Source organism: Camelina sativa, chromosome 9 (genome assembly GCF_030686135.1).
Source record: "Camelina sativa cultivar CO46 ecotype springtype chromosome 9, ASM3068613v1".
NCBI lineage: Eukaryota > Viridiplantae > Streptophyta > Magnoliopsida > Brassicales > Brassicaceae > Camelina > Camelina sativa.
The window spans coordinates 1129856-1157819 of NC_141888.1; the positions used below are offsets into that span (position 1 = coordinate 1129856).

The 27964-nt window shown below is 38.5% G+C and overlaps 2 protein-coding genes across 4 annotated transcripts; one reads left to right on the plus strand and one right to left on the minus strand.

Moving 5' to 3' along the window:
• The first annotated feature begins 3349 nt into the window (after positions 1 to 3349).
• LOC147937550 (uncharacterized) lies at positions 3350 to 5089 on the plus strand. The gene is made up of 3 exons (XM_087464268.1): positions 3350 to 4479; positions 4630 to 4748; positions 4926 to 5089. Exons 1-3 carry the CDS (start codon positions 3350 to 3352, stop codon positions 5087 to 5089), a joined length of 1413 nt encoding a protein of 470 aa, XP_087320394.1.
• Positions 5090 to 18658: 13569 nt separating this feature from the next.
• On the minus strand, positions 18659 to 27488 carry LOC104714888 (uncharacterized). Of its 3 annotated transcripts, XM_087464656.1 has the most exons (12): positions 27134 to 27488; positions 26908 to 27036; positions 26618 to 26805; positions 26369 to 26509; positions 26163 to 26272; positions 25946 to 26069; positions 25713 to 25842; positions 25371 to 25583; positions 25158 to 25289; positions 19478 to 19552; positions 19182 to 19384; positions 18659 to 19097 (listed from the first exon to the last, which is right to left on the minus strand). In XM_087464656.1, the coding sequence occupies exons 3-12, from the start codon at positions 26756 to 26758 to the stop codon at positions 18690 to 18692; spliced, it is 1677 nt and encodes a 558-aa protein (XP_087320782.1). In that variant the 5' UTR covers positions 26759 to 26805; positions 26908 to 27036; positions 27134 to 27488; the 3' UTR covers positions 18659 to 18689. The 3 variants fall into 3 exon arrangements, 2 of the variants coding, with proteins under 2 accessions (XP_087320782.1, XP_087320783.1); XR_015565950.1 differs by lacking the exons at positions 18659 to 19097; positions 19182 to 19384 and having other exon boundaries at positions 19486 to 19552; positions 25477 to 25583; XM_087464657.1 differs by lacking the exons at positions 18659 to 19097; positions 19182 to 19384; positions 19478 to 19552 and having other exon boundaries at positions 25038 to 25289; positions 25477 to 25583.
• Between the last annotated feature and the right edge of the window lie 476 nt (positions 27489 to 27964).

The window sequence follows — 27964 nt, forward strand, 5'->3', positions numbered from 1 at the left end:
GTACTACAAAAAAAAGATAATTTTACATCACTTATGTTATATATTTGTATCATTTTAAAATGATGTTAAAATAATTTGCATCATTTAATATAAATGATTTACATTTTGTTGATGTAAATAATTTGCATTGGTTGAAAAACATATTTACTTCAATTAGCGGAATCGATGTAGAATGGCTGCTAGGGTTAGCGAGGGTGCGACTACAGGTGCGGGAGATCTGGATGCTCACATGAGCGAGGTTGGTGTGAAGGACCGTCCGCCGGGTGATCCTCCGGATACTGGTGGGACATGGGTGAGGAGGGTTGATGTGATCACAGGATCAGTCCCTCGGCCAAGAACCCTCGCATCCCTCGGACACTACCCGGTCACCATTCGAACGCCTCTCGAACTCTCGGACAACCAGCACTAGCGACCAGGAACTAGCGTAGGCGACAAGTATTTGACCCAGAATACCAACAAGGCTTCATTCAATCCCCAAGGATCATCAATAGTGTAGGATAAACTTCGATGGCTATCACCAATGGACAAGTCACCAATGGACATTTCAAGCCAAGCTCAAACCCTCACACCAATGGCTCATGGCTATCATCACCATTGAAGAGCCTTGAGTTGCGACCAACTTTGGGAAGCTTGATTCGCGTGTCTTCACCATCACACTAGAGTGAAGACACCTCTAAGCCATTAGAAGGGAGCTGTACTCTTTTTCCTACTTTGGGTTTTTTCCAAAGGGTTTACCGAAGAGATTTTAACGAGGCAGCGACTCTAGTGCATCTCTACTTCGTTTCCACTTGGCTCGTGACTTGGAAACACTCAATGACATGCTTAGGAGCCAAGGAAGTGAAGATTCTATCACCCACGTCCCACCAATGACGTGGCCTATCCCCTTCTTTCCTTATCTTATTTCTTCTTGAATCTTCTATGACCGTTTGTTTGGTCTTTGTTTGTATTGCCTTTACTTTTTCTTTTAGGGATATGTGTCTTCTTTAGCTTAGGCCACGTTCCTACCTGGTCTCCAAGTGCGCCCACTCATAAACAGACTTCACGGCGCCAGTACCATGAGCCACTCTCTACACCGGCTCCGCGATCAAGGCACCACTCGGCCTGTGTTGAGCGACCAAGCAAGACGTATGTGCGCCCAGTCTAGTGCCGTTAACGGACAACACGATACAAGGAACCAATACAGGAAGCAGTAAGTGCCGCGACCACACCAAGTCTGGGAATATCGAGGACTTATGCGCCTCCAGTTCAGTACCGTGAGCCACTCTCTACACCGGCTCCGAAATCAAGGCACCACTCGGCCTATGTTGAGAGGTCAAAGACTTGTGCACCCCCAGTTCAGCACCGTGAGCTACCCACACCGTACAAGGAACCGGCCCAAGGAAGAGTTCGTGCTGAGGACAAACCAAGCCCGGAAATGCCAAGAACGAGTATTAGGCCGTGTACCAAGCTAGAAGAAGACGCCTCACCAATGGAGCAATCTGAGCATGAACCGGACTATAAGGAGCACGTCTATGGGATAGGCGGATTCATAAAGATGCCAGCCGAACTTCCCGATCACCAATCTCATACAGCCGGAGGAACTAGTACCGATAGTCACGCTGACAAAGATCAAGTCGTCACCATTTCCGACCAAGACCGGCTTGGCGCTCGACCGCCATACTTAGAGCAGGACTGGTGCAAGAGTCCTCTCTCGAAATGCGTGACAACTCTCTGGGCAAGGCCAATGAAAAGTCAGGCCGCGCGTTCAACTCCACAACCAGCGAAAGCTTGTTAAAAGAAGGGTTCAAACAAGTCGAGCCAATGAAGACGGCCACTGAAGGAATTAACCACTCGGTCCCGATCCAGGTGAAAAGCAAAGTTTTGAGGTCAACTTCTATAAGAGGTAGGGAATGATGTGATCACGGGATCAGTCCCTCGGCCAAGAACCCTCGCATCCCTCGGACACTACCCGGTCACCATTCGGACGCCTCTCGAACTCTCGGACAACCACCACTAGCGACCAGGAACTAGCGTAGGCGACAAGTATTTGACCCAGAATACCAACGAGGCTTCATTCAATCCCCAAGGATCATCAAGGCGGAGCAAGACAAGTCACCAATGGACATTTCAAGCCAAGCTCAAACCCTCACACCAATGGCTCATGGCTATCATCACCATTGAAGAGCCTTGAGTTGCGACCAGCTTTGGGAAGCTTGATTCGCGTGTCTTCACCATCACACTAGAGTGAAGACACCTCTAAGCCATTAGAAGGGAGCTGTACTCTTTTTCCTACTTTGGGTTTTTTCCAAAGGGTTTACCGAAGAGGTTTTAACGAGGCAGCGACTCTAGTGCATCTCCACTTCGTTCCCACTTGGCTCGTGACTTGGAAACACTCAATGACATGCTTAGGAGCCAAGGAAGTGAAGATTCTATCACCCACGTCCCACCAATGATGTGGCGACCCTATCCCCTTCCTTCCTTATCTTATTTCTTCTTGAATCTTCTATGACCGTTTGTTTGGTCTTTGTTTGAATTGCCTTTGCTTTTGCTTTTAGGGATATGTGTCTTCTTTAGCTTAGGCCACGTTTCTAGGGTTAAGAGTCTCCTTATGTAAGCCTTCCTATTTAAAGGCCTCAACCCTCATTGTAAATACTTAGACTTGTATGAAAATAAAACTTTTCCTCAAGAGAGATTCTTGAACTCGTCTCCATCCTTTCATTAGTCAATCCGGGATTGTCTAAGGGAAAGAACCCTAGCAAACGTTGAACCGGGTTCAACATTTGTTAGCGACCGTATCAAGAGGAGAATCAAGCCTCTTGTGTCGTCACTCGATCCACTTCTATTCCATCGTTCATCTCCTTCGCTCCATCTTCACAACCTCGAGTTCTCTACCACAAGTTCTCGAGTTCACCATCGCCCATCCTCGCAATCTCGAGTTCTCTACCACAAGCTCTCGAGTTCACCATCGCTCCATCATTGCAACCTCGAGTTCCTTGCCGCAAGCCTCGAGACCACCTTCGCTCCATCTTCATAACCTCGAGTTTTCAACCACAAGTTCTCGAGTTCTCCATCGTTCCATTTCATCTCACCTCCACCGTCGCTTCCACCGCATCCTTCCGGTAGCCGCATCCATTCCATCCAGCCGCGTCCGTACGATCCGATAAAGGCTCCACCACCATTCTCACAAACGGCTCGTTGGAATCCCTTCATTTCTCGTTTATGTCGATTGAATCTCCCCTGGTTTCGTCCCCTTGAAGCTTGACCAAGGAAAGTTTCACCGATTACAATCTGGCCGAAGTCGCGTCCCTCCATTGATCCGCATCTGCGTCCCTGGGTCACATCAAGGGTGGTCGAAAATAATGTAAGAGGGATGCTGTCGCTAGATGTGGCGGTGGATGCGGGTTTTGTGGATGAACATGTGACACTCGAGTTCCTGGATGGTGAGGAGGGAGAGCCTATGATAACTATTGTACAAGATGTGCTGGAAGCGATGAACGGATTGTGGAAGCAGTGGATGATTGTCAAAGTCTTGAACATAAAAATTTCTATCGCGGTTCTTCAAAGGAAGTTGAGGGAGTTGTGGAAGCCACAGGGTGCCATGTATCTCATGGATTTACCGCGACAGTTCTTCATGGTGCGGTTTGAGTTGGAAGAGGAATACTTCTCTGCGTTAACTGGAGGGTCGTGGAAAGCATTTGGGAGTTATCTAATGGTGCAAGGGTGGACTCCGAATTTTGACCCGCTGCAAGATGATATAGTTACGACACCGGTGTGGGTGCGTGTGTCGAACATTCCGGTTAATTATTATCATAGTTCTATATTAACGAAGGTTACGCGGGGTCTAGGGAAACCGGTGAAGGTGGATCTAACTACGTTGCAGTGTGAAAGAGCTCGATTCGCTCGTATGTGTGTGGAGGTGGATCTTAGGAAACCATTGAAAGGTACGGTAATGATCAATGGGGCACGTTATTTTGTTTCTTATGAGGGACTCAACAACATTTGCTCGGGGTGCAGAATTTATGGGCACTTGGTCCATTCGTGTCCAAGGGTTTTGTCGGTGCCCGAGGTTACCACGGTATCAATTCCTGTAGCTTGTGGGGCTAGGGAGTTGGTGCAAACAGAGGATGGCTTCACGGAGGTGCGACGAGGGGGGAAGAAATCTAGCTCGTCGCAGGGTTGGATTGTATTTGCAGCTGGTGGTTCCGGGAAAAATATGGAAAGAAATCTCCAGGATATATCACGGAAGGATACGGGAAATATTGATATTTTGAATAAGTTTGGGCGATTGAAGGTGGATCCAAATCAGCCGAGATATAGGGAAGAGAATATACAGTTGGAGGCAAATAAGGAAAATATTCCCGTAGAGAATCGAATAAGGGAGGAGAAGCGTAACCCACAAGTTATTGCAAAAAAATCTGTGTTGAATGGGGAGAAGGGGTTAAGTGGGGCTCAAAGTGGGCCGAGGGATAATAAAGCCCAGAAGGAGAATGGAGCGGATCAGTCTAATTTTTGACAACAACAGAAGGGGACACGACCCACTAGAGGGTAAATTTTTGGCCCGATAAGCAAACAAAGTCCTGTTCTTGGTAATGTGAAGCGTCTGAGAGTCGACGAATGAGATGTTGGTCGATTCGGGGGTGACTCAACCAGTGGTGACGGTGGTTCTGATAAGGAGTTGGATGTTGTTAGGCTTAATGACTGTTCCAGTGATGCTGGGCAATTGGCGTTGGTTGCTATGGAAACAGGGGATGGAGGAACTATGGCTACTGGTTCGTCGGAGGAGGTGGCGAATCATGAAGCAGCCTGACATGTTTCTCCGATAGTTCTTTCTCTTATCGATTTAGACATGATGGATTGTCTTTTATGGAATTGTCGGGGGGTGCATAAACCCAATTTCCGCAGATTGATCCGCTATTTGTTGAAAAAGTTTAACACATATATTTTAGCCTTGTTCGAGACTCACACTGGAGGGGATAGGGCGAATCGCATCTCTCAGGGTTTGGGGTTTGATAACTCTTTTCGAGTTGATGTTGATTGCCAACGGGGTGGCCTATGGTTGTTATGGAGGTGTGGGATTGGGAATATGGTGGTTGTTGATGCTACAGACTAATACATTGCATTAAAAGTAGAGAAAGTGTTGGATACAATTCATATGACTGTGGTCTATGCAGCCCCGACACTGATCGTCCGGCTAGATGAGCGCACTGGAGGAAACGGACGACTATCAGCGGATTCGTTGGCATTTGGTGCTTGGATTAATGCAGAAACGCTGATTGATATGGGCTATCAAGGTAATAAGTTCACCTGGAGGAAGGGGAGAGTTGAACAAAACTTTGTTGCTAAATGCCTTGATCGTGTTCTTTGTTGTGCACATACGAGACTAAGATTGCAGGATGCGTTAGTTTCTCATCTGCCTTTTTTAGCTTCTGATCATGCGCCACTTTACGTGCAATTGAGTCCCGAAGGAACACGGGATCCAACTAGACGCCCCTTTCGTTTCGAGGCAGCGTGGTTAAGTCATCCTAGCTTCAAGGAACTTTTGGTGTCTCATGGAGGCGGGACATGACTACACCAGAGCCTCTTACTGCATTACGGGTGATTCTAAAAAAATGGAACCGAGATGTCTTTGGAGATGTCTATAAGAGGAAGGAGGGGTTATTGGCTGAGATCAAACAGGTTCAGGATACTCTCAAACTGATCCAGACAGATGAGTTGTTGCATAAGGAGGAAGGTTTGATTCGGGACCTTGATGAGGTACTGGAGCAGGAGGAAGTTATTTGGTTCCAGAAATCACATGAAAAGTGGATCGTGCAGGGGGACCGGAACACCCGCTACTTCCACACCTCCATGATAATTAGACGTCGCCGCAATCGCATTGAAGCGTTACAAAATGCGAAAGGGAGATGGTTGACGGATTCGAAAGAACTGGAGGAACTCACAGTGAGCTACTACAAACATTTATATTCTATGGATGATATTGATCAGCAGGTTGATAGGCTCCCAAGTGAGGGATTCCAGAGGCTCTCTAGTGAGGAATTAAGAGTGATCAGTAAACCTGTTGTTTCTGCAGAGGTTGAAAAGGCATTATGGGGTATGGGTCCATACAAGGCTCCTGGGCCGGACGGGTATCAGCCAGTTTTTTATCAGAAGAGTTGGGATGTGGTAGGAGAGTCGGTTGTTGGTTGTGTTATGCGGTTTTTTGAAATTTGGGAGCTACCAGTTGGGCTGAATGATGTGTTAGTTGTGTTGATCCCCAAGGTTGATAGCCCGGAGAAGATACAACAGTTCCGACCTATAAGCTTATGTAATGTTCTATTTAAAACATTGACAAAAGTGATGGTTCTGAGACTGAAACAATTCATGCCTAAGCTAGTTGGACCAGCACAGGCTAGCTTCATTCCAGGTCGGTTGAGCGTTGATAACATTGTAGTGGTTCAGGAGGCTGTTCACTCAATGAAACGGAAGAAGGGAAGAAAGTGTTGGATGTTATTGAAGCTAGACCTAGAGAAAGCGTATGATCGCATCAGGTGGGATTTCCTAGAGGATACTCTCCAAGCGTCGGGGTTGTCGAGTACATGGGTGAGGTGGATTATGGCATGTGTCATAGGTCCATCTATGAATGTACTATGGAATGGAGAGCAAACAACGCCTTTCAAGCCATCGAGGGGGCTTAGACAGGGAGACCCTTCCATACCTCTTTGTTCTCTGCCTTGAGAGGCTTTGTCACCAGATTGAGCTATCTATCATGGATAAGAAGTGGAAGCCGATCACTCTGTCTCGTGGGGGTCCTCGTATTTCCCATATCTGCTTTGCAGATGACCTGATTTGTTTGCTGAGGCGTCGGTGTCACAAGTGTCATACGACGAGTGTTGGAGAGCTTTTGTACTGCCTCTGGCCAAAAGGTGAGTTTAGAAAAATCAAAGATTTTCTTTTCTCACAACGTCTCACGGGAGCTGGGTAACCGCATTAGTGACGAAAGTTGGATAAAGTCAACAACAGACTTGGGAAAATATTTGGGAATGCCAGTAATGCAGAAGCGGGTGAATAAGGAAACGTTTGGAGAAGTTCTGGCAAGAGTCTCGACAAAGATGGCAGGATGGAAGAGCCAATGCTTGAGCTATGCAGGTCGCCTGATCCTAAGGAAAACAGTAATCATGTCTATACCGGTTCACACAATGAGTGTGATTGATCTGCCAGCGGCGACGCTGGATGCGTTGGATAGAGTGTCGAGATCTTTTTTATAGGGGAGTTCAGGTGAAAGACGCAAACAACACCTGATTGCTTGGGATAAAGTTTGTTTGCCTAAAAAAGATGGAGGGGTGGGTATCACGAAGGCTAGAGTATGAATACGGCTTTGTTGGCAAAGATTGGGTGGCGCCTTTTGCATGACAAAGAGAGTTTATGGTCGCAGATCCTGCGGAGTAAATACAAAGTAGGGGACATCCATAACGTTGTTTGGTTGAAACCAAAATCTACCTGGTCCTCGACATGGCGGAGTGTGGGGGTAGGGGTACGAGAGGTTATCCTAAAGGGTCATAGCTGGATCCTTGGTCACGGAAGAGAGATTCAGTTCTGGAAAGATAGGTGGTTGCTCAATGAGCCATTAATTAATATGGTGGTCTCTCGGGTGCCTCCAGAGAGGGAGAATGAAGTTGTTAAAGATGTATGGAGAGATGGTGTTGGTTGGGCACATGACATGATTGCACCGTATGTTTCTGAGGAGATGTGTCTACGGTTATATGCGATGGTGCTAGATAATGTCACTGGTGCCAGAGATCGGCTTTCGTGGGGAGGGAATTCTGATGGACGCTTTACAGTGGCTTCTGCGTACTCAGTTCTTACGCAGGAGAGTATGCCTTTGCCGAATATAGCGAGATTCTGGTCTTCTGTGTGGACCTTAGTGGCCCCAGAACGTGTTCGGACTTTCTTATGGCTAGTAAGTCATCAGGTGATCATGACTAATGCTGAGCGGTTTTGTAGGCACTTGGGAGATTCACCGAAATATCAGGTTTGTAGAAATGGAGTCAAGACGATCCTTCATGTTTTGCGGGATTGCGAGGCTATGGCGGGGCTTTGGCGGAGATTGGTTCCTGTGGCTAAATAGACTCGGTTCTTTGAATCTACCTTACTATAATGGTTATACGAGAATATGAATGCATTATACCAGATTGAGGGCTATGTATGGTCTACGGTGTTTGGTATGACTGTTTAGTGGGCTTGGAAATGGCGTTGTGGCAATGTCTTTGGCAGTACACAGAAGTGCCGTGATAGAGTTAAGTTCATCAAGGATCTAGCCAAGGAAGTTGGTGGTGCGACCAGAGAACTGGGGAGTGTCGGTTCACGCCATGTGCGTGTGGACCGCATGATTGCTTGGACTGTACCTACGGATGGCTGGATAAAGATGAATACGGATGGAGCATCTCGAGGGAATCCTGGTATGGAACAGCAGGCGGTGTGCTACGGGATGGCTCGGGAGAGTGGAAGTGTGGGGTTCTCTCCGTATTGGGATATGTTCGGCTCCTTTGGCTGAACTGTGGGGCGTTTATTATGGCCTTTGCATTTCTTGGGAGAAGCGGGTGATGCGGTTAGAGTTGGAGGTTGACTCGAGAGTGGTGGTTGATTTTCTCGAGACAGGGGGTGAGTGAGACTCATCCTTTGTCTTTCCTGGTACGCTTGTGCCATGGCTTCATATCTAGGGACTGGTGTGTCCAGGTTCTGCATACGTATAGGAAGGCAAACCGTCTTGCTGATGGCTTGGCAAACTATGCTTTTTCACTAGAGTTGGATTTTCACTCTTTTGATTTTATTCCAGATTGTCTTGTACCGCTTTTGTCGGATGATGTTCACGGCATAGCTACTTCACGTCGTGTTTGTGTTTGAGTTTTTATTTTATTTTATAAAATAGGGGAGGCTTTGTTTCCCCGTCCCCTACCAAAACAAAAAAATTAGTGGAATCGATGTTTATTTACATCACTTACAAAAATTGTTGTAAGTTTTACATCATTTTTATTAAATTGATATAAAATATTTGCATCAATTATCAAAACTAACGTAAAATATTACATCATTTGAGAAAAGTTGATGTTAAAATAAATTTGATGAAATAATTTTTTTCTATAGTATAATATTTAATTATTTATTTTGTTTTTCATTTGATAATTTGTAATTATTAGTTTATTACTAATCATATAGCATGGGAGGGTGGCTAAGAGTGATCATCCTCTGATTCATTGAAACTGACCTCCTTTCCACTATGGCCCCAACTAAATATGAAACCATCCCGTGCAATCATGAAAGCCCTATTGACCTTGTTAGTCATTTTATCAACACCAAAGAAGCAACTCACAACATAATCTCTATGACCCAGAAACAAAAAGAGCTTATTAAAGACAATGTTCAACTTTTTAATGCAAAACAACCAAGCAGCTGGTAAATCCTTTGAGCCGACAAGAAAATAATCAGAATCCAAGGAGCCAACTTTATCATAAGAGGCAAAAGTCCTAACCAGCTCAAAGGAGAAATCCGCTCGCCTGAAACTAGGTGATAACCATATCTGCACCAACTCACTTCCAACAGCTATAATAAACCTACAATTAGGCTTGAACTTCAAGGCACCGACCTGTCCCTTGAAAGTCATTATGTGCGTCGTGACAGGTTGATGAAGACGCTTCTGTATTCTTCATCTGAGATTGCATCTAAATTCTTATGGTTGTTCTTGATGTTTTGTTCAATATTGGCAGTCCCTCCACATGAAAATGGATGCTCACCCCGAGTAATAATGTAGAACATCATAATTCCAAAGGCGAACATGTACTACAAAAAAAAGATAATTTTACATCACTTATGTTATATATTTGTATCATTTTAAAATGATGTTAAAATAATTTGCATCATTTAATATAAAAGATTTACATTTTATTGATGTAAATAATTTGCATTGGTTGAAAAACATATTTACTTCGATTAGTGGAATCGATGTTTATTTACATCACTTACAAAAACTGTTCTAATTCTTACATCATTTTTATTAAATTGATATAAAATATTTGCATCAATTATCAAAACTAATGTAAAATATTTATATCATTTGAGAAAAGTTGATGTTAAAATAAATTTGATGAAATATTTTTTTTCTATAGTATAATATTTAATTATTTATTTTGTTTTCCAATTGATAATTTGTAATTATTAGTTTATTACTAATCATATATCATGGGAGGGTGGCTAAGAGTGGTCATCCTCTGATTCATTGAAACTGACCTCCTTTCCAATCATGAAAGTCATTTTATCAACACCAAAGAAGCAACCCACAACAGAATCTCTATGACCCAGAAACAAAAAGAGCTTATTAAAGACAATTCAACTTTCTAATGCAAAACAACCAAGCAGCTGCTAAATCCTTTGAGCCGACAAGCAAATAATCAGAATCCAAGGAGCCAACTTTATCATCAGAGGCAAAAGTCCTAACCAGTTCAAAAGGAAAATCCGCTCGCCTAAAAATAGGTGATAACCATATCTGCACCAACTCACCCATTCCAACAGCTATAATAAACCTACAATTAGGCTTGAACTTCAAGGCACTAATTTTACATCACTTATGTTATATATTTGTATCATTTTAAAATGATGTTAAAATAATTTGCATCATTTAATATAAATGATTTACATTTTGTTGATGTAAATAATTTGCACAGATTGAAAAACATATTACTTCAATTAGTGGAATCGATGTTTATTTACATCACTTACAAAAACTGTTGTAAGTCTTACATCATTTTTATTAAATTGATATAAAATATTTGCATCAATTATCAAAACTAATGTAAAATATTTATATCATTTGAGAAAAGTTGATGTTAAAATAAATTTGATGAAATAATTTTTTTTATATAGTATAATAAATAATTATTTATTTTGTTTTCCATTTGATAATTTGTAATTATTAGTTTATTACTAATCATATATTTTTACAATATGGTCCACAATTAGTTATTGTGCCCAATAAAAACGTATGAATAATGGAAGAGAATATCTTATTATATAAACCTTAGTTTTCAAAATTAGTAATTCATATAATCGCGACATGTGTCAAGTATATTGATATTATTTTGATATGTGTGAAAATAATTTTTATTTATTATTATAAGAAAATAAAAAAAAATCCTAAAAATAAAAGGATTACAATTAATATTTTTGAAAAGTATATAAAACCAAAAGTAATCTATTATATCACTAATTCTAATATGAAAGTTATCTTTTAAATTACAAATTTCTATAGCAAAATATATGCAATTAATAAGGAAAATATTTGCAATTTAATTGCAATTATTATGTATTACTAATTTGTTTAAGTATTGAATTTTTAAAATATATATATATATATCTATATCATTAATACATAAAAACTAATATATATCGATAATTATTAACATCAAATGCCTTTTCCCAAAATTTAAATTTTAAATCCAAACAAAAAAATATATTTATTCGATATAAAATGAACAAATAATTACATTTAATTTTACTAACATTGTTTAAAGTAAAATTAGTATCATTTAAGTGATATTAATATAAATTAATAAATATATCAGTTATTAAGTGAAGTAAATATATTTATATCAATATTTCATAAGTGATGTAAATGATCTAGATTTGCATCAATTATAATGAAATGATGTCATACAAATCACTAACAATATCGATTATTGTAACTGATGTTAAAATATAATATATATATCAATTATTAAAAAGTAATTTAAAATAATATCACTTAGTTTTGTGAGACTAATTAAGTGATACAATACTATTGGTTTTCCGTAATGATGTCTACTTTATTGGTTTCCTTGCCATAGTTGACTTCATCTGGTGGTTTATAACCCGAAAACTTTTCATCTGTTACAGAGCTGTTTTTAGAGTTCATCAATCAATCCATCAATACAAGGTATAAAACGCACAACTAACAAAAATTATACCTCCACAGTGGATTAAGGGTTGTTCCTTTTCAAACCAAGCAATCCTCATATCGTCAATCTTCGTAGTTACTGTATTCCCATTGAACATGATCATCACACTTTGTGGCATTAAATATTTGTGGATTATATATAGTTCATGCAAATGTTCAAGTGTTAGTACAACATCCCTACATCAACAGTCCCAAAAGAATATAATTAGTCTGTTATAACTACACTAAAGAATATAGCAAAACAATATGAATCTTTTTTTTAAAAAATCATTTGAAATGGACAGAGGAGGAAGACCAGATGGAGTGAATTTTCTGATGTATTGCATTAAGGCGATTACATAGCTTATATAAGCTGATACATAATCCTAAGACATAAATACAATGATATGATATCTCATATGATGTAATATATACGATATGATTTCTCTAAACATGTGGATATGATTATAGACAATATCCCATTAACATTATTTGTAAAATAATGAATCTCATGTCTTTGAACAAATACACAACTAAAAAACAAAATTTTGGATTTATCTGATGTGACATTGCCTGATTGTTGGTTTTCCTTACCAATGTCTACGAGTTCTCCTAAGTGAACAACCATCGCTCTAAGCAGTCATCGTTTGAGGTATTGACCAACCCAATTGATGAATCTTGCGAATCATCGAAGATCTACCAATAAAAGAAAATTTAAAATGATATTTTCCATTTTTTTTTCTATTTTTCTTTTCTTTGTGGGAGTAGTATTTTGAAATAATTTCTGCAAAAACCTCATAACCATGTACCAATCAAAGGAATCTTCAAAACGCTATTTTTTATTTGATTTCTATTTATCTTGTTCTTTGTGGGAATAGCATTTGGAAAATTCTCCACAAAAATCTCACGACTACTTGGAAGGAACCACCAACAACCATGCAAACGAATGTCAACTATATAGGAAACCGAATTATGTTTTCGTAGATGTTGCTCCTTGGCGCTGCTAGTCTGTGATAATAACAACTACTATCGCGTAACTCTTTAACAACTATGTCGAAAATGAAACCATTTGCATATAAACCAAAAAAGTCAATATATGATGTCATGACCAGTTACAAACATAAGTTTTAGTTTTTGATTTTAGCGGCAAAGTTATTAAAAGAGGATAATGAAACAAACAATTTAGTTATATATTACATATGTAAGTCTGGTTTGGCAAATTTAGGGACCATCTAAAGGATAGACTTGTGAAAAACTATAGACAAAATTGCTTAACTCATTCTCATTTGTGTTTAGTTGTTTTGAGGTCATTCTCAATGGGCTATAAAAACCCTCTTTATGCTTTCAAAGGTTCTGCCACACACCTAATTAATGCTTATCCGCAATCAACTTAATTTCTTTTTGCTTTTTTCTCTCGAGTTGGGCCGGGTTAGTTTGGGTCGGGTCATTTCTGACCTGGTTTACTGGATCAGTTAACCTGAACTATATTAAAATTTAAATTTGCTACCTAAATTATATAAAATGTTGTCGATTTTAACCTCTGTTCGAACAATGTTAAATTAGAGTTTAACGATGTTGAGTTAGACGATCTGTGACATCCACATGGCACTGGGAATTACCAAAACTAAGTTGTTTTGGTCATTTTTAGGCGTGTTGTTGCAAGAAACAAAGCGTTTGACAAAAAATGGGGAATTGGAGTCTGTTTTCGGATGTGTTGTGAGACTTCATTTTTGGTCATTTCTTGCTACAACACACCCAAAAATGACCAAAACGACGTATTTTTGATAAGTCTCAGTGCTATGCTGATGTCATGGATCGTCTGACTCAACATCGTTGACCTCTAATTTAACACTGTTCGAACATAAGTTGAAATTGACAACATTTTATATAGTTTAGGTAGCAAATTTGAATTTTAATACAGTTCAGGTTGTTATTTGCAGGGTGTTGAAGTTTAGGTATGAAAAAACGTTCGGCAAATAATTGGGGTTGATTTTGGCTGTTTTCCCTTGGTTCCAAATCTATTAAACTTGATTAAAATTGTTAGAATCTCAAGCTTAATGGATAAATCTCATCTAAAGTCATTTTCAGACAAGAAAAGGGTTTTATGTGTAAACAAGGTAACCATTTTAAAAAACCGGTAAATGAAGCAGATTACAAAAAAGAATTAAGCAAAAAGAAGTTTTTAAGACGCTATTTCTAAATATAGAACTGGAAATACACTCAAGCAACTAATAATAAAAATAATCTGATCTTCGTCCAATTATTTTTTTCCACAAAAACCAAAGTCAATAGGCAAAAGACACCATGGATCTTTGGTGCATTATTTCTGAAGGGGGAAGCTTGAAATTCTAACCAGACTCTTGAAGTTTAAAAGGTGAGAGTTCATTGGAGAATCTTTCAAACTCTTGGTGTTGCTTGCATATATAATGTATAAGAGAATACACAAAAACAAAAATTATACATTCAGCATAGTGACTCAAGGGTTGTTCCTTTTCAGTCCTAGCGATCCTCATGTCGTCAATCTTGGCAGGTAGTGTATTCCCGTTGAACATTATCATCACACTCTCTGGCGTCAAATCTCATATAGATTACTAGGTTCGGACCCGCACGTACGTGCGGGGTTATGTTTATAAAAAAAATTAATTTTGTATATATAATCAAACTTATACTAATTGAGATTTTAGTTTGTATTTGGTTTGCTTTATTAATGTTTGAAAATTTAAAATAATAATGATTTCACCAGTATCTTAAAATTTGGAACAACATAACGGTTGGACTGGTAACAAACTAAATCCAATAAATGATTGGTTAGATTCTATTAAATTTGTGAACTATCAAATTGGATATATAACCACTAACAGCGATAAAAACCCGTTTGAAACATATACAAATATTTAGGATGGCCGTAACTCTCTTTTCGTTTTGTCAAGTTCTATTATGTCTTACACCCGTTCTCAAATTTTCGTTGCATAACAGAAAGCATTCCCAATATGGGACATTCCGGATATGGGAAAAATTTGTATTTTCTGATTGAAAACGGGAGGGGATCGGACGAAAACATAAATTCTTGAACTCCCGTATGAAATAAACATAAATTTAATTCATAGTATATCTATATATCATATATTTTAATAAAAATATTACAAAATTAATTGACTTCTTTATTCTTACTATTTTATAGATGTTTCACCTATATTAGATTTTTTTTTTAATACTTTTAACGGTTATAGAACATATTTTATGAGCTGGCAAAAAAAAATATTTTATGTATTTTTCTTTTTTGAACTTATGCTAGTTCAATTGAAAGTAGTAAGATTTATTTGAAAAAATTAAATGTATTTTAATATTTAATAGAACACGTCAAGAATTAAAATTATTTATTTAGCATGTGTAAACATATTTATATAGTATAACGTCATTAACCCAAAATTTTGTCATTTTGGTTTATGAATATTTGGGTGTTTGAGTGTTAATCAGTACTTTAAGATTTTAATTAGAAATTTTTATACTATGAACTATACTATTAGTCATCGTTACCTTGAATATTTCATTAGGGATTCAAGGTAACCATGACTTAAAAGTCTATAAAATTTTAAAAAGTATTGAGATTAACACTCAAACACTCAAATTTCAAGGAAAATTTTAATAGACTTTTTAAAGATAACATGATTTAAAAACAAATTTCAAGGTGCTCATGTTATAAAATTTTACTGCCATGTGTGTTTTTTTTTCTTTTCCATATATTATAGTGCCATTTTAATAAAGACTGTAAACATCATATATTTGAAAAAATAATAAAATAATATAATTTAATACATCCAGCTGATTACAGTATAGTCATGGAAGATTAATTGTACTTATATAGATTATGTATACATACCCGTTGCTGTATTTGCCGGTTTCAAAAGTTAATTAATGTTAATGCAAAGCTCAACTACATACTCTAATAAGAATTTCCTACGGAGGTTTCTTAAATAAATCTATATAAAAACTGAAGAAAACAAACACTAATATAGTATTTTGTGACTTACCGGGTTCATATAAAAAATGTGGACTTCTTTTAAGCAATCAAATGTAATTTTCTTGAAATGCTATGTCAATTGGACGAACACCCGTTCATACCACAATCTTCCCTTATATACAATCTCTAGGTAGAAAATATATGCTTTCAAAAAAGATCTTGATTTATATATGCTTATATACACGATAGAAAATTATAAATTTAACAAATCATAAGAATCATAAATCATAAACTGGACATAGAACATAGTATTGGCGAACTAAAAAAAGAATATAGTAGATGTTAGCAAGAGGTATATTAATTTTATTATTAATAGAAATAATTTTGTTTTTATTATAATATTTTAAATTTCATTTTGTAATCTTGTTGGCTTTAATTTCATTTAGAAAACTATACATGTTTAGTATTTAATTTAGAAAAATATTTGGATAACTTAATATATTCAAAATTAATTATTTATGCTTTATACCCATATCAAAAAATAGATATAAAATCTATAACCAATTATAAAAAAATTAATTATTTATTTCTTTAATAGTTGTTACCATTGTTTTAGGAAAGTTTAATTATTTTTTATTATGTAGGCAAATGGGTCTGTTTGGCAACATGAATATATATTATATTTTTTTCTTTTTTTTATCCCTAAGTGTACTCCCTAATTAATAGTATAGATATATAGTCCATGCAAATGTTCAAGTGGTAGCATAACATCCCTACATTAACAGTCCCAAAATAATAAGTTTTGTTATAACTACACTAAACGCTATATCACAAGACAATGTGAATCCTATTCTAAAACACATTATTCATAAAAGCAATGAATCACATGTCCTATAACAAATACACAAAAAGGCTAATCAATTGTCTTTTTTTCCAACAATTTTTTTTTATAGAATTTGACGATACTAACTTTTTAAACGATTCACTGTCTGATTGTTGGTTTTTCTTACCAACGTCTAAGAGTTCTCCTAAGCTGAACTATCATCGCTCTAAGCAGTCATCGTTTGAGGTACCTACCTAATTAATGAATATGGCGGAGTCGTCAATGATATATCAGTCTAAAGAATCTTTAAATCGATCTTTTCCCTTTTCTTCCTATTTATCTTCTTTTTTGTAGGAGTTCAAGCGATCCAGTTTCCCCGAGTTCAAGATTACGGGGACAATGTTGGATAATTCCAAGACTTGAAGAGCAAGCTATTTCTTGTATAAGAAAATTTTAGAAATGGGAAAATAGAAATAATGAAATAGAAATAGGAATCACAAATAAGGAAGTTGTCCAAATAAGTTTGTGAAAACCTAATAGACTAAGGAGTAACTTAGTTCTACAAATACAAAATTTATGGAGAGATATTCTATAAGATTTAGTTTTGAGAGAGTTTCTAAATCAAATAAAGAAAATGTGTTCTTTATATCTTCTAAGTTCTAGCAAGTTTACTTTAAGGACCTGATCGTGGATTTTCGTGTGGCTTTGTGTATCTACTATATAGCTAGTAAGGGCTTGATTGGAACAACATATACTAGAACATTAGCATTATGCAGTATAAGAATGAAGGTGCATAAGCTGTATGCTCTGATTAGTATAACAGATTTAGTTGATTGGTATAACAGTGGAGTATTAAATATATATTTATATTTAATATATGATATTAATTAAAAAAATATAATTTAAATGTGTTTCATTAAAAAAATTAATTATCACTCATTGCTAAATAATTTTTTTAAAAATATATCTTACATTTAATAAATTTTATAAATTGTTATATATAAATGTGTAATTTAATAATTTATAATTATATATTTATAATGTAACACATTAATTACAAACAATTAATATATATATATATATATATTATAATATTTATAAAATTTTATATCTATATTTACATTTTAATTTTAATAACTTTTTAAAATATATATAATAGAACACATTAAACTAATATAAAACAATAATATATATTATAAATTATATCCACATTACTATTTTAATGTATTAAATAAATTATTATATTATTTTAAATAATAACATTAAGTAGTTTCTCATATATATTATCTTATAACAAATAAATTTATCTTTTATGAAATCATAATTTTCTATTTTTACAAAATTAATTAATTATTTAATATTATTTTAATATATATTAATATTTTAGATTTAAAAGCTTGGGAAATGCTTCAAATGAGAGCATACAGGAAGAGAGCATATGAGAACATCTGCAGCTTCTAAATGCTCCTTTATATGCTCTCTTAATAAATGTTGATTGGATGATAAAATTAGAAAAGCTTCTTCATATGTTTTTCCAGTCAAGACCTAAGTCTGTATGTTATGTGAACAAGAGTTAAAAATAAATAAAATAACAGCAAGAGAAAAAATAATGTAATAATTGTGAAGTTCTGATCTCCGGAAGACTTTACGTTTTAAGAACATTCGTAATAGATTATTTAATTAAAGAACATTTTATTAATAGTTTAACTGGTTCACATTTAAATTAGATTGGAGAAAACAAAATATTAATGGATTTCACTTTGTATGTTTCTCAAATGTGTATTAACTTATAGGATTATTCACCAGACACTAATCAAATTTTCAAGTATGATAAAGAAATGAAGAACAAAAGTTATGTGATGGTGGTCTTGAACCCTCCACTTCCAATATGGGATGATGAAGATTTGTGTTACTTTTCCTTCCCATATATGTTGTTAACAAGGAAAAAAAAAAGTTGACCGGATTTTTGAAGGTGTTATTTCACATTAAAAGTTGACCGGATTATATGTTAGCAAATATGATTTCAATTTTTGTAAAACCGAACAACCGTACACCGAAAAACCCCAACCTAAACCAAACCAAAAAACCGAATGCGCAAATAGGTCATGTCCACCAGCGGCTAGAAGAATCACAACAGCAACTAGAACCATAGCAGAAATGGTTGTAGCTTTGAGGGTGCTTCTTACACGAGATAGTCTCGACGAGATCACTTTGCAGGACTTGTCAGCTTCTTTGTAAAGAGAAGCTGATACAATAGACGAGATCACTTTGCAGGACTTGTCATCTTCTTTGTAAAGAGAAGCTGATAGTCTCGACGAGATCACTTTGCAGGACTTGTCAGCTTCTTTGTAAAGAGAAGCTTTGGCTCGTCCTCCAGTGATGGCATTTTTGTTCTAAAAACATCACAGGTTAGGTCAGAGATGAAATGACAACTGAGTGGAGGAGGGTGAGCTCAGAAGAGCAAAGGAGCAGTTTACCCGTAGCATGAAGCTCTTCATAGTTTGACCAAGAGCGAGAGCATCACTAGGCAATAATACTAGATCCTTCCATTCTTCTAAAAGCTTTTTAAGAAGAGCAACACTAGCTTCTGGATTCTCCTGATAGAGATTGTCCCAGTTTTTCCAGCAATCAACATTTTCGGACAGACACCAAGAAGCGATTGATGTAGCAGCTTCCTCGCCTAACACATTAGAACTCTATTTAGAACTCTATTTGGAGAAGTTTCGAAAAAACTCAAGGACTCAAGGTTTTGGGTTGTTAGTAAAATACGTACCTTCTCCAGCTAATTTCAAAGAGAGAGTAAATATCTTTCGAGTGATTTGTTTCCTTGCCTTGCTTCCTGGTGAACCTGCAAACGAATAACTCGCTGATGGTGATCCATCCAAGGAATGCTCTGATACGAGATATGGCATTACGTATCATAGGAGGAAGCCCAAAGCCTCTTCTTAGTCGGTTATTTAGCTATTGCCTTTTCTAATTGAACTAAGGTTTTGGTATTTTTACTTTTTCTAGCATACGTCGGTTGTAAGGGTTTACCTATATAAGGAGACTCAATGATCAATAAGAAATCATCTTCCAAACAATTAACCTAATTCTCTAAGCAAGAGACTTGGGTTAAAGGAAGTTAAGCTTCAATCTCTTTGTTCTCTTTTGTTCTCTTAGTTCTTAAGCATAAACTACGGGGGCTACTACTAGAGCTAAGGCCAAGGCTTTGGCTCATAACAATTTGGTATCAGAGCCGACTGATTCAATGGGAGAAAACAATTCGTTTGCTGCACAATTCGCGAAGTTGAGTTCGCAGATGGAGGATTTGAACAGGAACCTAAACACAAAGATGGATGATATGAAGAGGGATATCTACGAGAGGCTTGAACCGATGGGTGAGACTTTAGGGTCTCTCCAGAAAGCTGTCACGATTCAGCAAGCAGCGATAGCTAACACGGTGGCCTCTCAAGAAGAGTTGCGGGAGCAGAATCATGCCAGGGAAGATTCTGTTCGCAAGGAACATGAAGAATCAAGTGCAGGATTGGTGGAACAGTCATCGCCTAAGCCTGTGAAGGATGATAAGCTGACCACAACCATTCACGAAGAGAAGGGGAAGGAAGGAGTCAGTTCCACGTCAAAAAAAGTTGTGAACCATGGACAGCAACAATCCTACACGGCGGGTCCATGGACACGACGTACTATGGGAGAAGAACAGGGACACCGCAAGGCTGACGGGAGAGGAGACTGACATGTGCGTCAGATTGGCGCTGAATATGGAGATCCATGTCCTAACTACACTACCAGAGACCAACCTGAACTAGAGGAGCGTGGAGTTAGGGGAGAATCTGGGCAAAAAAAGGGTTTGGGAGACAGATCCGGTTCTTTTGCTTATACAGTAGCACCTTCAAAGATGGAGTTTCCACCATATGATGGCACTACCAACGCTGTGGAATGGTTGCAAAAGTGTGAGGATTATTTTGAGGATCAAAGGATTTACAATGAGGATGCTATGGTGAGGCAGGCTACCTTTGTGCTAACAGGGCAAGCCTATCATTGGCATCAAAACCTGAGGCGGTTAGTTGTATATCGAATAGGATGGGCTGAGTTCAAACGTGCCTGTAAGAGTAGGTTTGGTAAGGCAGATTCTGTCAATCCAGTGGGAGAGTTGTGTAATCTTCGACACACAGGCACGGTCGATGAGTACTGTAGCCGGTTTGAGGAATGTTTGGGCCGACAAACACGTTTGGCAGGCGATCAACAGCTTTGGCAGTTTTGTGCCGGGTTGACGGATAGTTTACGGAAAGAGGTTGAATACCTTCGCCCTGAAACAATCTTTGAAGCCATGGAATATGCAAGGGACAATGAGTATAAAATTGAATGGGATAAGCGGACCCGAACGTTTGGCGGGCATTTGGCTCCTCCGTCACGCCTTGTGACACCAACAGTTCGGCCTACTACAATGGGAACTCGTGGATTCACTGGTGTTAAGGAGGGAGAAACGCTGGGTCCGAAACAGGAAGGACAAGGACCATTGCCAAAAAAGAAAATTTACAAAAAATTAACTAACTCGGAGATGGCGGAAAGAAGGGAAAAAGGACTTTGCTTTAATTGTGATGAGGTGTTTACTCCAGGCCAAAATGCCAACCGATTTTATTCCACATAAAGACCATTGACGACGACGACCCTGTAGATGACTCAGATGATGAGGGGGAGATGGAGGTTTCTCTTCATGCCATGAAGGGTGAAAAAAATGGGAGCACCTTTCAGGTGAATGCGGAAATTGCTAAGGGTACGGGATGGGTGTTATTGGATACAGGAAGCACACATAACTTTATCAAAAGCAGTGTTGCAGAAGAACTGGGCATTCCCATACAACGCAGACCAGGTCGAATGGTGTCTTTAGCCGATGGAGGAAAATGTCCAGTTGATGGATTTTGTAAGGGACTTCCTATGGTGGTACAAGGACATCATTTCATCACTGATTGTTTTGCAATCCCTCTCGGCAGATTTGATGTAGTGCTTGGTATTCGTTGGCTCAATGCGCTTGGGCGTGTCATATGGGATGGTCCAGCCCGTACCATTGAATTTCAACATGAAGATAATCTCATTAAGTGGCACAGGGAAGTTCCGGACAAGTTGGGCCAAGGAGTTACGTTACATGCCATTGGCAATGAGGAAGAAGCGTTAGACAACTGGTTTGACAATGAAGAAGAAGAAATATTTACCACTAATGGAGTACCACATCAGGTGGTGCGGTGTAAAACAGTGCCAACATTGGGTGCTAAGACCATGTTTGGCGAGCTTGATAAATTGCTAGGGGAGTTTCAGGACTTGTTTGCAGTTCCGACGGGGTTACCGCCACAAAGACAATGTGATCATCGAATCCGTCTCATTCAAGGTGCGAATCCTGTCGCGGTAAGGCCGTATCGTTATCCACATCTGCTAAAAGATGAGATCGAGCGACAGTGTGCTTCGATGCTCCGGAATGGTGTCATTCGTCCAAGCACATCACCTTTTTCTTCACCGGTTTTGCTAGTAAAGAAACCCGATCAGTCATGGCGTTTTTGTGTTGACTATAGAGACCTCAACAAGGTCACTATCAAGGACAAGTTCCCCATTCCTGTGGTGGATGAGCTTCTGGATGAACTACACGGAGCTCGCTATTATACCAAGCTAGATCTTGCATCGGGGTACCATCAGGTCCGAATGTTCCTTGAAGACGTGGAGAAAACAGCTTTTAGGACTCACCATGGTCACTATGAGTTCTTAGTCATGCCCTTCGGACTCTCTAATGCACCGTCCACATTTCAGAGCCTTATGAATTCCGTGTTTCAAGGTGAACTCCGGAAATTTGTGCTTGTTTTTTTTATGACATTCTCATTTATAGCATGACGTTCGAGGAGCATGTACATCATGTGCGACGGGTCTTTGAGTTGTTAAGAGAACATCAGTTGTTGTTGAAAAGAGCAAAGTGTTCGTTTGGGCAAAAAGAGGTGGGTTATCTAGGACACGTCATTTCAGGGGATGGTGTGAAAGTAGATGAAGCAAAAATTACGGCTATTAAGGATTGGCCTACCCCTACTTCCGTTCGAGCAGTTCGGGGATTCTTAGGATTATCTGGTTATTACCGCAAGTTTATAAAAGATTACGGCATAATTGCTTCTCCTCTAACCAGTTTGCTTCGTCGCAATGGGTTCTTGTGGAATGACACGGCTGACACAGCATTTATGTCCCTAAAAAAGGCCTTATCAGAGTCACCAGTGCTAGCTCTTCCAAATTTTTCTAACGAATTTGTGGTTGAGTGTGATGCGTCAGGGAGTGGAATTGGTGCAGTCTTACAACAACAAGACCATCCAATCGCGTTTTTCAGCCGGAAACTGGCCGACAGGCATTTCAAGCTTGCGGCTTACGAACGTGAATTGATTGGGTTATCTAAGGCGGTAATTCATTGGAGGCCTTATCTGTGGGGGCATCGTTTTTTGATTAGAACGGATCACTACAGCCTTAAGTTTATTCTGGAACAACGATTGTCCACAATGCCGCAAATTCATTGGGTTAGCAAATTGTTGGGTTTTGACTTTCGTGTTGAGTTCCGGTCCGGACAGACAAATAAGGTGGCAGATGCCCTTTCCCGACGCGGCGAGGAGGCTCCTGAAGATGGATGTGCTGTTTATGCGCTATCCGGGTCTTCTAAAGGGTTGTTTGCAAGATTAAAAGCTGAAGTCGAACATGTTGCATCTCTCGCAGAGTTAAGGGATAAGGTTATTCGCGGGGAGATGTCAGATTTGTGGGAAGTGCGTGACGGGTTGATTTTTCATAAAGGTCGTGCTTACATGTCGTTTGATTCAGACTTAGTTCAGGAAGTGGTGTCTGGTTTTCACAATTTTGGCCATGAGGGAGTTCAGAAAACAATGGACCGGATTCGCCGAGACTTTTATTGGAAAGGATGGAAGAAGACTATTCAGGATTTTATTGGCAACTGTCAGGTTTGCCAGAAAAATAAATGGGAAGCATTACAACCAGCAGGTTTGCTTCAACCACTTCCAGTTCCAACACAAATCTGGTCTGATATTTCCATGGATTTTGTTGAAGCTTTGCCAAGTGTGTCAGGAAAAACAGTTATTTTGGTTGTGGTTGATCGGTTTTCGAAATATGCCCATTTTATACCCCTAAGTCATCCTTACTCTGCAGGCTCCGTGGCACAAGTTTTTTTTCGGGATATTGTTAGGCTCCATGGGATCCCAGAAACCATAGTTACAGATCGGGATAAAATTTTCCGGAGTCTGTTTTGGAGAGAGTTGTTCAGATTGTTGGGTACAGACCTCTGTTTTACTACAGCTTATCGGCCTCAATCTGACGGGCAAACTGAAATCGTTAACCGTACGTTGGAAATGTATCTTCGATGCCTAACTGGCGACTCGCCCCGACAGTGGCTCTCCTTGCTTCCTTGGGTTGAATATTGCTATAACACTTCGTTCCATACAGGGCTTAAAGCCACGCCATTTCGAGTGGTATATGGACGGGAACCACCTCGCCTATTGGATTATACGGCTGGTAGCTCTAGGGTCGACGCGGTTGATGTAGCATTGGAACAGCGTGACGAGTTTTTAGCTGTCGCACGTGAAAGACTCTTGGAAGCCCAACAACGCATGAAACTTACTTATGACAATGGTCATAGACTTGTGGAGTTCACTGTTGGAGACTGGGTTTGGCTCCGTATTCAACCGTATAGACAGTTAACGGTGGCTAAGAAAGCATTTACTAAGTTGTCTCCAAAGTATTATGGGCCATTTCAAGTGCTGGATCGAATTGGCTCAGTCTCTTATCGGTTGCAACTGCCGGAAGGAACAAAAATTCACAATGTCTTCCATGTTTCTTTGCTTAAGAAACATAAGGGTACTCTGCCTAGTGATAAGCCTGAGTTACCGCCGGTGTTACATGGCCGGGTGGCTCCGCCAACGCCCTTAAAACTCCTAAAAGCTAGGATGCGTGGAGGTTCTAGACAGGTACTGGTTCAATGGACTGCTGACGCTGTAGAAGATTCAACCTGGGAGGAGGCATCCAAATTGTATGAAGCATATCCAGAGTTGGAGCTTGGGGACAAGCTCCTAATCGAGGAAGGGAGTAATGATACGAGATATGGCATTACGTATCATAGGAGGAAGCCCAAAGCCTCTTCTTAGTCGGTTATTTAGCTATTGCCTTTTCTAATTGAACTAAGGTTTTGGTATTTTTACTTTTTCTAGCATACGTCGGTTGTAAGGGTTTACCTATATAAGGAGACTCAATGATCAATAAGAAATCATCTTCCAAACAATTAACCTAATTCTCTAAGCAAGAGACTTGGGTTAAAGGAAGTTAAGCTTCAATCTCTTTGTTCTCTTTTGTTCTCTTAGTTCTTAAGCATAAACTACGGGGGCTACTACTAGAGCTAAGGCCAAGGCTTTGGCTCATAACATGCTCCGTACATCTCTCGATATGATTTTCAAGAAGACGAACACAAGCTTTTAGATTATCCACAGAGATATTGCCCCTCTGCTTCCAGCAATCAACGATTATGTTCAGAGACCAGATAGCTGTGGCTTGCTGGGGTAAATTTCCTGCAACAAAGTTAACGTATTAGAACTCTATTTGGAAGCAGAAAGTAAGGACTCAAGGTTTGGATTGTTGTTACAAAATACCTCGTGCAGCTAAGTAAAACAAAAAATTGAATATCTGTTCATTCATTGCCTCGAGTTCACCGTCCTTGAATTTCCCTACAAGTGTTTTAAGAATATCAAGACTCACTTTCACATTTCTATCGCAGAGATTCTCCCAGATATCCCAGCAATCCTTGTCAACGGTCAGAGACCAGAGAGCGATTGATCTAGCTTCCTCGGCTAAAGCAGTATTTCCTGCAACAAAGATAACAAGAGATTAGAAGTAGAGAACTCTATTTGGTGAAGAGAGAGAGAGAGAGAGAGGGAAGCAGAAAAAAAAACTCAACAAGGATTCAAGGTTTGGTTTTGTTACAAAATACCTACCTTCTCCAGATAATCTCAAGGAAACAGTGAATATATTTTCTTCTATTATTGCCCGGCTATTGCTTGTTGTACGGACAAAAGCCAATTGTTTCAGAAAGGGGTAAATTGCCTTAAACCTACTTGTAGTAGGCTGTGTGCACACAAAATTAAAGACAACACTCGTGATCAGAATCGACAGACACGCATTAAGTAAGGTTTTATTGTTTTGTAAGTTGCAAAACAGTAAAACGTACCTCGGGTGAAGCAGGGAATGTAAGCCGAAGCAAGATCTCAAATGAAAGAGGTGGAATAAGCCGCTCTCCCTCCCAGAGAGGAGCTTTTAAAAAACTGGCCTGATCATCTGGTTTGGCCAAAATCCTGAAAAGGAAATTGCATTGCATGAAATCTCAGATGATTTTGTATATAATATAGCAAAAGGAGAGTCAAAAGAAAACAAAACTTTGGACTCACTTCTCGACAAAGTCGAGGATGGCATCTGTTGACTGAGGATAGCTGTCGATTAGAGGTAACAAGTTATGACCCCATGAAAGCAAGCCTAGAGATAAATCATCTTTAGAGGCCTGTCCCACATCATTTTTACAGTTGAATATTAGAGCTATACAAAAAGAAAAATCCAACACACTTGGTCGGTCCTGAGTACACACAGAGATACGAACCTGAGTAATGAACCAAAGAGTAAGCGGAATCTGGCCCTGTACTTGATAGAAAGGCGCATACCTCCTCAGAGAGGGCAAAACCTCAACTAAGAGGTGAGGTTTGCTACGCAAAATCATTGCTGTTGTAACAAACATTGCCAACTAATCGTAAAACAAACAAATAATGAAAAAAATTAGTGAAAACAATATTTCCAATCACACAGACAGACATTAGCGAAAGCGACATGGTTGTTTTTTGTTTTTGTTTACCTTAGTCTCGCCCATTATGAATAACAGGCTACCCTCGGGAACATAGTCTTTTGCTGGTGTAACCAAATAAGAGAATATATAATGAAATGTCAACATTATAAAGTCACTGAGAACACTATTTGAACTTGTTGGTTGAGCCATTCGACTGATGTTCGGAGGACAGGTTCAGGAATATGACATAACGGAACCTGTTTCACGATGATAAATCTAACCTAGGTAAGAAGCCAATATTGATTGATTGATTGACCACACAGACAGACAGAAAGGTAAAAAAAAAGCTCACAACATACATCGATCAGGCTGGCCAAATTAGAGTCCTTGAACATCTTACACCATGGACATGATACTCCGGAAAGTGCATCGTCATAGTAATCGAGAAATCTAGTTAGCCGAAACATGGGCACAGGCGGATACTCGTCCTATAAAATATATTGGGAAACCAAACCAAACCAAACCAAAAAATTGGGAAATTTTGATTGATTTTAGAAGATGAGAGGATGGATTGCACGAACGTACCGGAACTTTGTCGAGGAAATCCGCAAGATCTGAAGGACCCATCTTTGCCGCAACATTCGCAAAAGACACTTCCCAATCAGCTAGGTTTCCACTGAGCTTCTTCTTCTTCTTCTGGGGCACGACTTGGTTACTACATCCATGGTCTTCGTCCTCGAGTAAACGGAACATATTACCGTCGTTTGCATCATGGTACTCCACAGATTCTTCTATCGCATCCATCATTACCCCCCTTTTTTTTTTTTTTCTTTTCTTTAGTAGAGTTTCTCGCGCTAATTATCTCTCCGCCGTGAAAAACAAGGGGGAGACCTAAAGAGATTTTAGTAGAGTTTCTCGCTAATTTTCTCTCTGCCCAATTGAATATTTGAATTACATATATACAAATACTTACTTTTTTAAGTAATTATTAGTTTTAATTTATGTATTATTCTTTTTTGACATATTTTTCTTTAGAATTATGGATTTAACAATGCTATTAACATGAACACCAGTATCCTACTAGTATTGTATATTAACAACTTTACGACTTTTAAAAATATAATAATATCAACCAAGTATATTAATCATTATATGTCGTATCAATATTTTTCCAAAAAAAAGAAGGTTTAAAATTATAACTCAAAATATAATTAAATCATTTACAACTTTAAAAAATATACTACATAAGAATCATATTAGTAAAATATAAATATAATACAAATAAAATACAAATGACAAATATATGTTGATAGTGATTGTATATATAAGAACACCAACTAATGGCAACTTGAACAATATTTAAGTTTCAAAGCTGAAGGTTTTATATTATAGTTTAAAATCAGTGAAGAACTAATT

Bases quoted from the DNA above. Each gene is read 5' to 3' on its own strand.
- LOC104714888 (XM_087464656.1), bottom strand. From the start codon at position 26,758: ATGGCTCAACCAACAAGTTCAAATAGTGTTCTCAGTGACTTTATAATG. The intron at 26,070-26,162 runs GTGAGTCCAAAG...TTTCCTTTTCAG, and splicing joins ATCCTCGACTTTGTCGAGAA to GATTTTGGCCAAACCAGATG. The intron at 25,843-25,945 runs GTACGTTTTACT...GTGTGCACACAG, and splicing joins CATTCCCTGCTTCACCCGAG to CCTACTACAAGTAGGTTTAA.
- LOC147937550 (XM_087464268.1), top strand. From the start codon at position 3,350: ATGCTGTCGCTAGATGTGGCGGTGGATGCGGGTTTTGTGGATGAACAT. The intron at 4,480-4,629 runs GTCTAATTTTTG...TGACTCAACCAG, and splicing joins AAGGAGAATGGAGCGGATCA to TGGTGACGGTGGTTCTGATA. The intron at 4,749-4,925 runs GTTCGTCGGAGG...CATATATTTTAG, and splicing joins TGGAGGAACTATGGCTACTG to CCTTGTTCGAGACTCACACT.